This window comes from Monopterus albus, unplaced genomic scaffold (genome assembly GCF_001952655.1).
Source record: "Monopterus albus unplaced genomic scaffold, M_albus_1.0 scaffold83.1, whole genome shotgun sequence".
Taxonomy (NCBI): domain Eukaryota; kingdom Metazoa; phylum Chordata; class Actinopteri; order Synbranchiformes; family Synbranchidae; genus Monopterus; species Monopterus albus.
Window position 1 is genome coordinate 202,875 of NW_018127963.1, and position 14,716 is coordinate 217,590.

Below are 14,716 nucleotides of genomic sequence, written 5' to 3' on the forward strand. Positions count from 1 at the left end.
TTCCCCCGGAGGAGCTGGAGGAAGTGTCTGGAGAGAGGGAAGTCTGGGCATCTTTGCTTAGACTGCTGCCCCTGCGACCCGGTCCCGGATAAGCGGAGGAAAATGGATGGATGGATGGATTTTCTTTGGGCTTCAAAAATCATAAAAGTTGTGTTCACTTGTGAAGATTATCTCGGTTGAACAAAACGTGTTGGTGTTATAAACCGTAATTTGTCAAAGAGCTTATTTTCTGCAATAATCAAAAAGCCTATAAAAAATCCCATGCACTTTCTGTCAAGGGAACCAGGGCGATGCTAACTTCTGGGTTGGCCTACAAAAATACATCATCCCTACAGCTCTTTATTGGTCTTATAACTGGGGCTCTGCAAAGCCCACTGGAATAAGTACTGCACTACTGCCATAAAAGTTTGGGTTTCAACTTCTAACAGGACAATCAACACTAAAAATACTACACTGCAAACCACACTGAATGTGAACAACTAGTTGATGTGTCATATAAGTGTGAAGTAAATGTATGATAGCGAATGACTACATACTGAAGATGAGCCATGTCTGGCTGAGCTGAAGGTAAATGGTGAAGTCTGTGTGAATGCTGATATCAGAGATGGCCATATTAGCACTGGACTTCTTGCTCAGAGCCCTGTATTCCCCATAGCAGTGCCAGATACCTGAGACAAAGAGAGAAGGGATGACAAATCGAAATGTGCTACAGTTTACCACGATAACAGAAGCGCTCACAGCAAAAGGACACCAAATGTAAAAAAAAAAAAGTGGGTATTATCTCCAACATGTGCTAAATATAATCAAAACAAGGCCTTCACACAAAGATGTCTCAATATTAAGTTGTATTATTTAGCTTTTTGAACAATAGTTGTGCTAAGTATAATAACATAATATATAAAAGGTGCCTTTGTGCATGCTAACCATAGGCAACTGCAGTGATAACACCAAAGATAATGATCCATAGGAGTGCACCAGCAGTGAAGCGTAGCAGCAGGATAAAGACCAGGCTGGCTGCCATGGTTATCACCAGACCACTGCAACAACACCAACACACACACACATACTGTATTTACTGGGAAGTGACTAGTGCTTGCAAATAAGCTCTTACAGATTGATATACAATTCAGATAACGGATGGGTTTTGACATAATGAAATTCATTTAGATTTTAACAAATCACTTAGTACGATGGTATGCAAATAGCACTTATCTGGGGCTTCAAGCAGGAAGGACATACAATATACATTTGCATATGACAGCAACAGGGTGATCATTTTTTCAGTTTCATCATTACTTTCACTGACAGGTTGGAGAATTTTCACTACCAAAGAACACAAAGAAAGCACAAAGAGTAGTGAAAACATGAACACCACCAAAAGCCACAGCCACTCTTACATGAGGATCCAGTACCAGGAATTTGCATAATCCTCAAAGATCTTCATGCCAACTTCTTTGGCATTCAGCAAACTGGAGATGCCTCTGTGATGGAGTAACAAGGTAAGACGGGAAAAGGTAGGAATGAGGTGACAAAAAAAAGGATTTAATAAGAACACAGAGGGGATTGTGGCAGGTTTGCAAGGGTTTCTGAAAAACATCTTGACATGTGAGTTATCTTTAAAGCTCTTGCTGCAAAATAAAGATGAATGCATTTGCTGATCTCAGCTGTGTGCCACTTATTGAGTTATGAAATTTTGGAAGAAAATTTTAAGCTTCATATGCAGATTGTTAAGGGGCCTTTGAACAATAGCTCCTATGGTATGGTGGAAAATTGTATGGCAGCATGTTACAAACTGGAAGAACACATAGTAATGGATGTGTTGGAAAAGGAGCCCGTTTATTTCTGATCAATGTACAAATACAGTAAGTGTATAATAACTAGAAACCCGCATGTGATAAACTAAATGGTTATCTGAGGTGGCACAGGATAGCTAGAATTCAGTTTCTCACTTCAGGTAAAAAGCTTCATTTCCTTTGACACCAACAGATGGCTAAGTTAAATTGCAAGACTGGAAGCAATGCCAGGATATGGTTACTTTAATATTTGATCACAGACACACTGTTCTGTGACTCAGATAAATCTCTCACGTACAGTCAGAGGAGGGATAGAGGACAAACTAGCATTCCTGTGAACCAAACACATGACGAAGAGCTATAATTCAGCTACTTAAAGGTCATTGAAGCCCTGTCCAAGTCCAAGAGTTACTCATTTTCAGCACTGTTACGCAAACTTGAATTCAAATCTAGTTTATAGGAGCAAAGATACTGACCACCAGGGGGTGCCACATTACTGTCTATTCTATTTGAGGGAGGAGGGTGCACAGCAATTCAGAAAGTACCACAGAAGACTGACTTGATGTTAATAAGAACATTTACACTGCAAACTGTTTTAATAATCTGTCCTAAGTGTGCTCTGCTATTGCAAGGTGAGGGAAAAAGATTCCTGATGAACAGCCCAGATGCCAGGGGTTAGTCTATGCAAAGCTATTGGCTACAATGGAGGCAAAGTTAAAAAGCTGAAATATATCATTTCTGAGACCATTCCACTTCTTGCTGAATGGCAGTTACTTGACTACACAAAAAGAAGTAGTACTAATACTAGTAGTACTAAGTACTAATGCACATTATAATATGCATTTATAATATTAGCTGACTGGTTTAAATACATGATTTTGCTGCTTATACATGGTTTGCGATGTCAGCCCATTAAGCGTGTTGTTAGCATAGATTTACAAAGCAGCCATTATTAGCTTACAAGTACCCCTGAGGTTCTACTGCTGATCTTAAAACTATATTTTCATGCAGCAAACATGCAGATAACTTGGAATGTGGTTCAGCACATTCCTGGGCATCATTAACATGTCGACTTATCCTACCCTGTAATATCTGTCCAGAACTCTCTGGGTGTAGATTTGGAAGCCCTAGTGAGAGTATAACAGTTTTACAGAGTAAATAATTATGCATATTATTTTACCACAGCAAACATGCCAGTTCTCAATTCAATGTATGTGACTTTTCCACTTGTATAAATGATTAAACAAAAGGCCAACGATTTACATCGCAGGGAGGTGGGACTTACGTAGCAGCATCTCTGAGGTCGTTGACACTTCTCTTGTTATTCTCACCATCTTTGAAGATGGTCTGGTTGGCTACAGTTAAAGTTCCATTTCTTGTAATGAAATCTGGGAAGCACCGCCGAAGGACTGAAACACAGTTTTAAAAAGTTTTCAGTTTTAGTGGCTTACCAAACAAATAATGTTACGTGTTTACACTTTTTCACAGTCACTTACAAGGTCTGCTTGGCACAATCATAGATGGGCAGTCTTCATCTCGTATGACTTCTACAGGTGACTGACAAAAAATAAAGGAGACGACTGAAATAACATAAAACAACAGATTTATTACTAAAAATTCTTTCAACAAAATATTTTTGATGGGTAATTGGAGGGCCTTACTTCAGCAATCATAGCGTAGGCAATACAAATATCACTACTTCTGAATAAGACCAAGAAGTCAGCTATGACAGAGCTGGACTGAATCTTGTATGATGTAACTTTGTCATACTTGACATGATGTGGGAAAGGAAGTCAATATGACTGAGCTGTTAGGTGCTCCCACACACCGCCACACTTTCAGGATCTTACACACCAAAATACCAACGTCACCGTCACCTAAGTGCCGCCAGCCGACAGAACAAGGCTGCGATGTGCATCAGTAGCTGCCAGCTCACTTCCGGCTGTCTCTCTGAGCACATTTAAATCAGCTCTTCATTATTATGACTGTACAGATAAAACTGACAGAATGTGAGGATGAATAACTTTTATGATTAAAAGCTATACTAGGATGATTTTTTTTTTGAAAATATACCTTTGTATATATCTATCTTAAACCTGTGTATATACACATTCATTTTCTTGTTTGCACATTATTTTCTTTTTGTGTTCTCTCAGTCTTATCTTGTAAACAACATAAGACTTTACAAAAGAACATGCACACTGAGAGCCAACCGAAGTCAAATTCCTCGTGTTCAACACATGATTCTGATTATAAAATTGCAAACAAAGTTTAAATTCTAGTAATTTAGACCTTATAATAACCCTTTTTCCTGAATAAAATAATGGGGGCAAACATGGAGATCTGCCTGAAGGAAGTGATAAACTGGAAGTTAAAAGCAAAACACATGCGGAAAAAAAAAAAAAAAACAGACCACTAACTACTCTTTCTCACCTTACTTCCATTCTTGAAGCTCGGCTTGCAGAATTGCTTGTAATATACCCAGTTTTTGGTATTCCATGCATCCAGCAGAGTGGCAAATCTATCAGGGCACTTGGAGACACAGAGCTGAGGGAGGCAACAAGTCCTCTTAATGAGAAAGCCCATAAACCTTGCATAATAAAGCATGGAGGAACATAAAGTATTGTAAAATGTTTCGCTACAGAGGGCTTGAATCAGTCTCTTACCTGGGTTGTAGGGCACTGGAGGTTAATTAAAACTGCAGGATTGGCACATTTCAACATGTTGAAGTAGAATAATATGGCTTTGTTTCTGTGGAAACAAATGAAGAAAGGAGAGGTGTCATATTAGATTCGAAACATTGACAAATCAGTCCAGTGCTGCGCATTGTTGTTACAGCAAGCATTTAATGCGCACACACATGGTGCCATAATTAAACACGAATCAGTTCCAGTGGCCATAGGCTTTTGTCAGCGTAAACATAACAATAGAACGCTGACAGACAAGTTAGAGAATTTCGATTCCACTGTAGAAAAATTTAAGAAACAGATATTTTGCCACTCACGCATTGGGGCTGTTCTTCTGGCCACAGAACTGACCGTGGCTGTCGGTTGGATAGACGACCTTCCTGGGGTCACCATGGATCCAGGCTGAAAACATATCAGTTATTTGTTTTAACTACAAGGATTTTAACACATGTAGCTGTACTACGCACAAACCTATGCCCTTCCTACTGAAATACAATAGGCATACCCTTCTTTTCAGCTTTTTATGTAACAAAAAATGATCTGCTACCATTGCATAAATTATTAAAATAAAGGTGGATCAAAGACAGTCCTATATCACATGTAATGACACAAAGAACAAGACAACAACTGCATAAATTAATATTAATTGAGAAGAAACTGCTACACAAAAAACAAACAAAAAGCCAATTCAGCTTAATTTGTTGAGGCCCTTCACCTTGCCAGCTGATGAAGGACTGCTCTGAATGTGAGGCAGCAAACACAGGCAGTCTAGAAAGGTCTTTGACACAACAAGAGAGATGGAAATGAAAAATCATACAGAAAACACACCAAGTTCTTTTGCTGACTGCAGACAAGTCAGTGTCTATTCGAAGTCACGTCCATTGTCATGGCTTTTACCCTTTTTAAATGATTGGGAAACAGTAAGTCCTTCCCATGCCCAGATTGAGACGTGACTCCACTGACAACAAGCTGGCAAGGAACGACACTTTGCTGGTGCACTGGGACCTCATATCCCCCTAATTTGTGATGTATGTCATACTTGTGTGTTAATGGGAATCGAAATGTGTGATCAGGTGTATAAAAAAAGCTATGGTTTTTGTCCGAGTAAGGGGCCAAAGTGGCAAAGTGGAAAAATGTGAGCAGAAGATATAAAAATAGGAGAGAATGGGAGAAAATTTAAATAGAAATAAGAAAAAGAGAGAGAGGATAATAGAAAAACAGATGTAAAAAACAAGAAAGAATAGGAGAGCTGATGGTAAGATTCATAAGACTGCATGGCCTCAGTCAGCTGTAGACAATGTGGACTCTGAATGAATCAAAGGGCTTCAAGAACATTTGAAAATGTCTCTGGTCAGCCAATCAAAAACTCGACTCAGACACAAAACAGCTCTACTAGCATGATCATCAAGTCACTACTAGAGTGAGCCATACAAGAATTTTGTTCTAGCAAAATTCCCAGTTATTAAAGAATAGCCCATTCTTTGGAGGAGCTGCATTTCTCAACAATTCTGTAAAAACACAAACTTTCCATTCATTCCAACAGTGAGAGATTTTGTGTTGTACGCCCAGGCGGAAGAGGCTAAATGAGCAATTTACACTTCCAGGACAGAGCATATCCCCACTGTCGTGCAGATCCATGTTTGTGTGAATGTGTGTGGCTGTGTGTCATTATGAAACTGTGTGTGATCAGAAGCAATGTGTCAAACTCACCCACAGTGCCAAGAGCAATGTAGCCAAGGATGACAATGATGAAGATAAGACAGCAAAACACATCAGTGGAGCTCCTGGGAAACAAACGTGTGAGAACAAGTAAGAGATGTGGGACCTGGGAAACCAAGTTCATGAGAGAAAATAGGATTACAGTATTTAGAAAAGGTTAGTTGTCAAACCCTTGTGTAAAAATCTGACACATTTAGTCATGCGATGTCAGGAGAAATAGGAAATTTACCTCAACTCAAGGAAAGAAAGCATTATAGTGTGTTTAACAATTTTGTTCTTGGTATCATTACATAGCGTCTGTATGGTATGGCCAGTGACTTTGAGCTCTACAGTATATCTTAGAAGTGTGTGCTGCCAGGCATGACGAGGTGTCATCTGTATTCTGTGTTTTCAGAGAAGCTGGAGTAGAGCTCTGCAGACTTTCTAATGAGTCTCTGAATCCTGTCCCACAGGCACACATAGCTATTTGAAGACTGCCCCTCTCTTCACAGTTGCTTTAGTCTGCTAGTTTAAAGCAACATCTCAGCCACTTTCAAAGTATTTCTTCACTGTCTCTTCCTTAACAAGCTTTCTTCCTTTTCTTTCCATTTTGAAAGAAGCTGTCAGCCAAACCCCTTTTTTATCCCTCTTTCAAAAATATTCAAACTTTGTGCCTTGAATCATACGAAGTTCAACTCACTTGTGCACAGTGGACAAGCATATACAGTCAGGGAAAAAAATTATTTGAACCCCAGCTGATTTTGTAAGTTTGCCCACTAACAAAGAAATGATCAGTCTACAATTTCAATGGTAGGTTTATGTGAACAGTGAGAGACACAACAATAACAAAAAAGATCCAGAAAAATGCATTACAAAAAAAGGGTATAAGGTAATTAGCATTTTCTTGAATGAAATAAGTATTTGATCCCTTTGCAAAACGTGCTTTAGTATTTGGTGGCAAAACCTTTGTTGGCAATCACAGAGGTCAGACATTTCCTGTATTGGGGTGGCTGTGGTTCACGAGGTAGGGCAAGTCGTCTTCTGACCAGCAAGTTGGTGGTTTGACTCCCGGTCTCCCCGCGTGCCTAAGTGTCCCTGAGCAAGACACTGAATCCTGAATTGCTCCCGGTGGCTTGAGTAGCGCCGTTGTGTGGCAGCCTTGTCGTCATCGGTGTGTGAATGGGTGAATGGTGTATGATCTCCTGTAAAGTGCTTTGGCCAGCGCAACACACTGTGAAAAATGTGCTATATAAATACAGTCCATTTACCATTTTGTAGTTGGCCACAGGGTTTGCACACATCTCAGGGGGGATTTTGACCCACTCCTCTTTGCAGATCCTCTCCAAGTCATTAATGTTTCGTGGCTGATGTTTGGCAACTTGAACCTTCAGCTCCCTCCACAGATTTTCTATGGGATTAAGGTCTGGAGACTGACTAGGCCACTCCATGACCTTCATATGCTTCTTCTTGAGCCAATCCTCTGTTGCCTTGGCTGTGTGTTTTGGATCATTGTCATGCTGGAATACCCAACCACGACCCATTTTCAATGCCCTGACTGAGGGAAGGAGGTTCTCACCCAAGATTTAACGGTACATGGCCCCATCCATCCTCCCTTTGATCCGGTGCAATTGTCCTGTCGACCTTGGCAGAAAAACACCCCCAAAGCATAATGTTTCCACCTCCATATTTGACGGTGAGGACGGTGTTATTGGAGTCATAGGCAGCATTCTTCCTCCTCCAAACACGGCGAGTTGAGTTGATGCCAAAGAGCTCGATTTTGGTTTCATCTGACCACAACACTTTCACCCAGTCTTCCTCTGAATCAGTCAGATGTTCAGTGGCAAACTTCAAACGGGCCTGTAGATGTGCTTTCTTGAGCAGGGAGACCTTGCGGGCACAGCAGGATTTCAGTCCTTCACGGCGTAGTGTGTTACTGTTTTTTTGGTGACTATGGTCCCAGCTGCCTTGAGATCATTGACAAGTTCCTCCCGAGTAGTTCCGGGCTGATTCCTCACCGTTCTCATTATCATTGAAACTCCACGAGGTGAGATCTTGCATGGAGCAACAGGCCGAGGGAGATTGGCAGTTAATATATGTTTCTTCCATTTGCAAATAATCGATTGATTGCTTCTGTGGACAGGTCTCTTTTATACAGGTAACGAGCTGAGAGTGCTCCCAATGTCAGCTTGTTACCTGTATAAAATACACCTGGGAGCCAGAGATCTTGCTGACTGATAGCGGATCAAATACTTATTTCATTCAAGAAAATGCTAATTAATGTATAACTTTTTTTGTAATGTATTTTTCTGGATTTTTTTGTTATTGTTGTGTCTCTCACTGTTCACATAAACCTACCATTGACATTGTAGACTGATCATTTCTTTGTTAGTGGGCAAACTTACAAAATCAGCTGGGGTTCAAATAATTTTTTTCCCTGACTGTAAGTGACATGTGGATCCTCCTCCTGACACCGCATGCTACACCAACTGACCCTCATCTCTTCAACCCTCCTCCTCTTTCTTCCAGATGAGCACAGCCAAGGTCAAAAGGAGGTCTAGGCTGTGGAATTCTTTGAAGAATAGATTGTACTTGTTTTGTATGCAGCACTATTACATGGTTCTATACAGCACTTTATGTGCCCTTTATGATGAATTTATGCCCTTTGTGTGCATCAATGCACATAAAGGGCAGATGATTACCAAAGAGAAACAAGGGAGTACCATTTCATTTCATTCAAAAAGAATGAACAGAAGAAATATGTGGGTTGCCACAGCAATTCTTGCATTCCTTGCCTTTGAATTCCTCTCAATCCTTTAGCTGGTAGATAAGTTATCTATCACTTTGCCATACATCGTGGGTGATTAGAGCATGCGATGAGGGGAGAGTCTAAAGCTGACCTTGCCTCTCCTCCACTTTAACATGACTTGCTGTAGATCTGTCTTGTTTCCCATCTCTCTCATACAGACCTGACTGCATTATTAAGACAAAGTGCAAACACACCAGCATACTGCTAATACAAAGTCACCTCTGAAGCATGCAAAGGTGAGTGCTGAAGAGAAGCTGACAAAGTGAGGAGAGGGAAAACAATTCTTCTTCGTCCTCTTATCTCTGAAAAGCAGGCTACATGGACTGCAAGTCAGATACCCAAGAAAGTCAAACCCTAAATCAATTCAGACTCCTCCAGGTCTCTCTCCCTCTTCTCAGATGTCACTTACACATACATACACAGGGAGCAAAGCATTGCCCTGCTTGTGTAATATGCTGAAGAAAAAAACATTACTGGAAGCACTGTCCGTGCAATGAGAAACTTCTGTGTCACTGTTATATTTGTATGGCTGCTATGCAGTGGGAGGAAAGGTGACACAGATGGCAGCAGTGCCACAGAAAAGTGTGGGTGCCACTGGTGTGAATCTGCCAGACTGTCCGTGCTTGGTAATAGACATGAACTGGACCAGTGATTTAGAGCACCAGATTTGCACACAAAAAAGGGATATTTCTCATGGTCACAAGAGCCAACAGTGGTTCAAGTGAGCAGCTTTCCTGACAAACACAGGCCTCTTTGAGAAAAATTGTCACACATGCTGGGATGGGAGAGAGAGCACCTGATTTATAGTCAACTTTGTGAGTGCACATTTATAATGAACCACACTCTGTGACACAACACTATAAAGGCATTATCGCAATTGTGCAGTTGTGTATATGTGTCTCGCACTGACAGTATCTATGTATTATATTTACAGTACACCTGGAGTCAGTCTGAATTAACACTACAGGGTGTCTCCTTCTACAGTATCTGGCCTGTAGAGGGCTACTCAACAACCACAGATACTGTTCCTTCATTTAGGCATTGTGCTTGCATGAAAACACAACCACAGAGGTGATTCTCTCCCACTTCCCATTAAGAAAAAAAGCCTCTGAGCCACAGAAACATCAGAGTATCCTTGGTGCCTTCACCCAATTGGAGTAGTGAAACAGGCTGGATGAGGTGGGACAGGACTGAAACATGCCTTCACAGCAGTTTGTGACACTGAACATGAAAGAGATAAGACTACATTACCTCATAAATTACTAAATCATCAAGAAAACCCTGAGGCAACATCATGGGGTTTGGCTTTATTGCAAAAGTCTGCTCTTCATTTTCATTTCAATTCTTCGCTTCATTTTAAAAATACCATTTATCATTTTTAGAGGGAAATTGTGTTTCTGTAGTAAGTGCAGGGGGCGACATTTGTTAAGCTCCACCAACTGTTTACATTTTTTTTGACAAGTAACTTCAGTTTAAGCACCCAAATCATAAAATTTACAGTTTCATATAAATTTGAACAAAACATCCTTTTGCACTGTTTAAAAATATTAATCTAAAAAATGCCAATGTTTTGAGTATGTTTGAAGCACTCTGTAAGTAGATTGCTTCTATCAATCACATCATAAACATGCTGGCTTCTAAACACTATTTTGGAGTGAACATTTCAAATCAAATTGATGCAAGCAAAAACTGTTTGCAATATGTACAGAACTACAGACAGTAGATTGCAGTTCATCAGGAGTCGTGCTACTGCACTGCTAGTTGAGCAAACAGAGACATTCCACTACCTCCTTACAATAGCCCCAGTGATATGTGACCTACATCTGTTTTGGGGGGTATCTGGGTGGTTAATGATGTATGTCACTAGGCTAGCTCCAGCTACCAGCTTGACTTATGGCCATTGATCTGTGTGGTGGAGGGGAGTGAGCTGCCAGCACTTGGCCTGCCATGATCTTAATTAATGCAGGATGACTAATGATCGGTCTATCAAGTGCTCGGACATGGATATGTGCCTAACAGCTTATATAATGGGTTAAATCAATACACATGAAGTGTCAGATGTTGGAAGATAATGACCAGTAGTTAAAGGATCAGTTCAGCCAAATTACAAAAGAAAAAAAATTCTTACGAAGTCCTATTTGTGTCTAAGACTCCTGCCTTAATGTTAGTAAATAAAATTCCATTTTTTTTTTGTTATTAACTATCTTCAGTGTGTGATGACAAAATCTTTCCCACAGATTTGGAAACATAGTTGTAATAATGGTGATGTTGAGTATGTATAGTACCTGTTATGAACAGGTCCTCTGAAGTTTGGGTCAAACTTGCGCGGCTCACCTGTAAGACAAGAACAGCATGGTGAGGTCAGTTGAGTCAGATGAGACCTGGAGAATAACATTTGAGTAGCGTTTCATTAGGCTGAGACCATACAAAAGCAAAGTGTCACAAGTTAACCTGCTGTGTTATTCAACTGGCCACGACAAACTGACAAACTGTCATTTCACAGCGCAGGTGTCCTAGCAGGACTGAGAGGAAAAGGAACAATCATACTAAGATGAAGCAGTCATGGGGGATCCAGAGTGTGGCCAGTGCCATCCCTGGCAACCCCCAGAACCTAATCGGCCACACCCAGTGCCACCCCTGCCAGAGTCAAAATGTGATGCTTATCAGAGAATGAAAATTGAAAAGCACTGACAAGCTGTTGTCTTAAATACAGCAACATTTTTTTCTGATGCTTTATATTTGATATTGGTCAAATTTTTTTAATTTTCTATCACGCATGCAGCATGATATTTGAATTCATTTCTCCAATTCTGTTGCTGTGGAGCACTTGGCATGATTGTGGGGGAACCACTGTGCAGCAGTGATATCCCCAGCCAGGAGTAAATTAGGAGCACAGCCAAAGCACTATGTGTGTGTCTTTTTTTTTTTTTTTTACACAAAGTAAACATTCTGATTCTTAATAATGTATGGTTTATTATTTCATAAAACTAGGGGTACAATTTAGTTTTTAGATATATTTCAATTGCACCACCCCTCTCTGAGTCTGTGCTCTAGACAGGCCACACCACCCAAAATTGTCTAGATCTGCCACTGGGAGCAATGACAGCCAAAACAATGCAGCTAACACAGAAATATAATAAATCATTTTAACAACAAGCCAAACAGCTTATCTGGGTCACAGTGAGGATTCCCCGTTTTGACCCAGCAGACTAAATACTGAACCACTGTTGCAAGAACGACCAGCCACCCAAGGGACTAACGGTGACTGTGTGTGTGTTTGTAAATTCGATGGTGCACATGCATTTGCATTCATCATCAACTACTTGTATGACATGTTCCCGAGAACATATTAATCATCACACACGGTTTATCTCCAAGCAGCTGGGGCAGATTTAGGGGCAGCATGAGTGGACCTATCTCCCATCTGCCAGTTTCCCAAACTGATCTTGCTGAGAGACAGACAAAGCCAGCTTTACTTCTGTAGGTGTGAGGAAGGAGTATACTACTATGTACATGAAAAAGTTGCACAACTTCTGAATTTAACAAGAACAAAAGGCTTTTTTGATTAACAAATCCAATGCAATGATCAAAACTAACACATTTACCCTAATAACAAGTACTGTCTGTGCGTGTCTGTGCTTATGCCTCTAACTCACACACTTTCACACACGCAATCAGCAGTGACAACACATAGAAGTGACATCACATGGCTGACTTTCCGTTTTGTTGGGAAAAAGTGAACACTGATTTTATCGATCATTTTATTTTATGTTGACTGCTCCTCTTGCCTCTGCTGAAACAGTGTTTGTGCTGGTCATGTTTATACACCATACACAATAGGTAGGGGTTACAATATCAAAGACACCATAGTACAGTGTGTACTAGTACAGTACACCTGGGGTCCTGCCTGGTAGACCCCGGCCTGTATTGATCTTGTACTTAGAGCTTGTTCTTGTGCTGCCAGGATTAGTGCCTCTGTGCTGTGCTGAAAGACAGTACAGAGGCACTGGAAAGACAGCACAGATATATATATGTACAGACGTGGACAAAATTGTTGGTAACCCTCCATTAAAGAAAGAGAAACTCACAATGGTCACTGAAATCACGTGAAAGTGACAAAAGTAATAATAAATAAAAATTTACTGAAAATTAACTAATGAAAATCAGTCACTGCTTTTGAATTGTGGCTCAACAAAAACATTTAAAAAAAACAAACTAATGAAACTGGCCTGGACAAAAAAATGAAGGTACCCCTAACCTAATATTTTGTTGCACAACCTTTTGATGCAATCACTGCAATCAAACAATTTCTGCAGCTCTCAATGAGACTTCTGCACCTGTCAACAGGTATTTTGGCCCACTCCTCGTGAGCCAGCTGCTCCAGCTGTCTCATAGTTGAAGGGTGCCTTCTCCAGACTACATGTTTCAGCTCTTTCCACAGATGTTCAATAGGATTTAGATCAGGGCTCATAGAAGGCCACTTCAGGACAGTCCAATGCTTTGTTCTTAGCCATTCTTGGGTGTTTTTCAGCTGTGTGTTTTGCATCATTATCCTGTTGAAGGACCCATGACCTGCAACTGAGACCAAGCGTTCTGACAATGGGCAGCACATTTCACTCCAGAAAATGTTCCAGTTTTGTCTCATCTGTCCAAAGAACATTCTCCCAGAAGCTTTGTGGCTGGTCAATATGCATTTTGGCAACTTCCCTTCTCGGTTTTTTATGATTTGCTTTCAACAGTGGAGTCCTAATCAGTCGTCTTCCGTGAAGTTCACTGTGGCTCAAACAGAGACGGATGGTGCAATCTGACACTGATGTACCTTGACCTTCGAATTCACCTCTAATCTCTTTGGAAGTTGTTCTGGGCTCTTTGCTTACCATTCGCATTATCCATCTCTTCAATTTGTCATCAATTTTCCTCTTGTGGCCACGTCCAGGGAGGATGGATACAGTCCTGTGGACCTTAAACTTCTGAATAATATGAGCAACTGTAGTCAGAGGAACATCAGGCTGCTTGGAGATGGTCATAGCCTTTACCTTTAACATGTTTGTCTATAATTTTCTTTCCAATCTCCTGAGACAACCTTCTCCTTAGCTTTCTGTGGTCCATGATCAGTGTGGTACACACCATGATACCAAACAGCACAGTGACTACTTTTCACCCTCTAAATAGGCAGACTGACTGATTACAAGTTTGAAAACACCTGTGATGTTAATTAGAGGACACACTTCAGTTTAACATGTCCCTATGGTCAAATTATTTTCAATCCTTTCAAGGGGTACCATCATTTTTGTCCAGGCCAGTTTCATTAGTTTGTTTTTTAAAATGCTTCTGTTGAACCACAATTCAAAAGCAATGACTGATTTTCATTAGTTAATTTTCAGTAAATTTTTATTTATTATTACTTTTGTCAGTTTCACATTATTTCAGTAACCATTGTGAGTTTCTCTTTCTTTAATGGAAGGGTACCAACAGTTTTGTCCTGTACTTGTACTACAATTTCAACAGCAAGTTTTCTGAATTTTCTGCTCTTCACACATGACGTATATATGAGCCTTGAGATGCTTGGGCTATAAGTTCCACAAAGGCTATAAGGAGCAGTAGCCTCTATGGAGAAGGAGGTTGGAGACCAAGATCAAGGCAGCAAGGAGAGAAGTTGGCCAACTATCGGAATTGCAGAAAGGCGTGATGAACAAAGGGGTACCTAAGAAGTACAACTCACTGTCCATACC

The 14,716-nt window shown here is 40.5% G+C and overlaps 1 protein-coding gene across 6 annotated transcripts in view; it reads right to left on the reverse strand.

The window, feature by feature from the left end:
- slc44a5b (solute carrier family 44 member 5b) overlaps nt 1-14,716 on the reverse strand; it is a 41,026-nt gene that overhangs the window by 11,186 nt on the left and 15,124 nt on the right. For 2 of the 6 annotated variants that reach the window (XM_020607052.1, XM_020607051.1), the window contains exons 2-13: nt 11,270-11,318; nt 6,191-6,264; nt 5,196-5,258; nt 4,798-4,882; nt 4,460-4,544; nt 4,227-4,340; nt 3,290-3,350; nt 3,079-3,202; nt 2,876-2,920; nt 1,398-1,481; nt 925-1,037; nt 537-668 (exon numbers count right to left, since the gene is read on the reverse strand). In XM_020607052.1, the coding sequence (XP_020462708.1) occupies nt 537-668; nt 925-1,037; nt 1,398-1,481; nt 2,876-2,920; nt 3,079-3,202; nt 3,290-3,350; nt 4,227-4,340; nt 4,460-4,544; nt 4,798-4,882; nt 5,196-5,258; nt 6,191-6,264; nt 11,270-11,318 (1,029 nt within the window). The remainder of the gene's footprint in view (nt 1-536; nt 669-924; nt 1,038-1,397; nt 1,482-2,875; nt 2,921-3,078; nt 3,203-3,289; nt 3,351-4,226; nt 4,341-4,459; nt 4,545-4,797; nt 4,883-5,195; nt 5,259-6,190; nt 6,265-11,269; nt 11,319-14,716) is intronic. The other 4 variants (XM_020607056.1, XM_020607055.1, XM_020607054.1 and 1 more) reach the window with 3 other exon arrangements.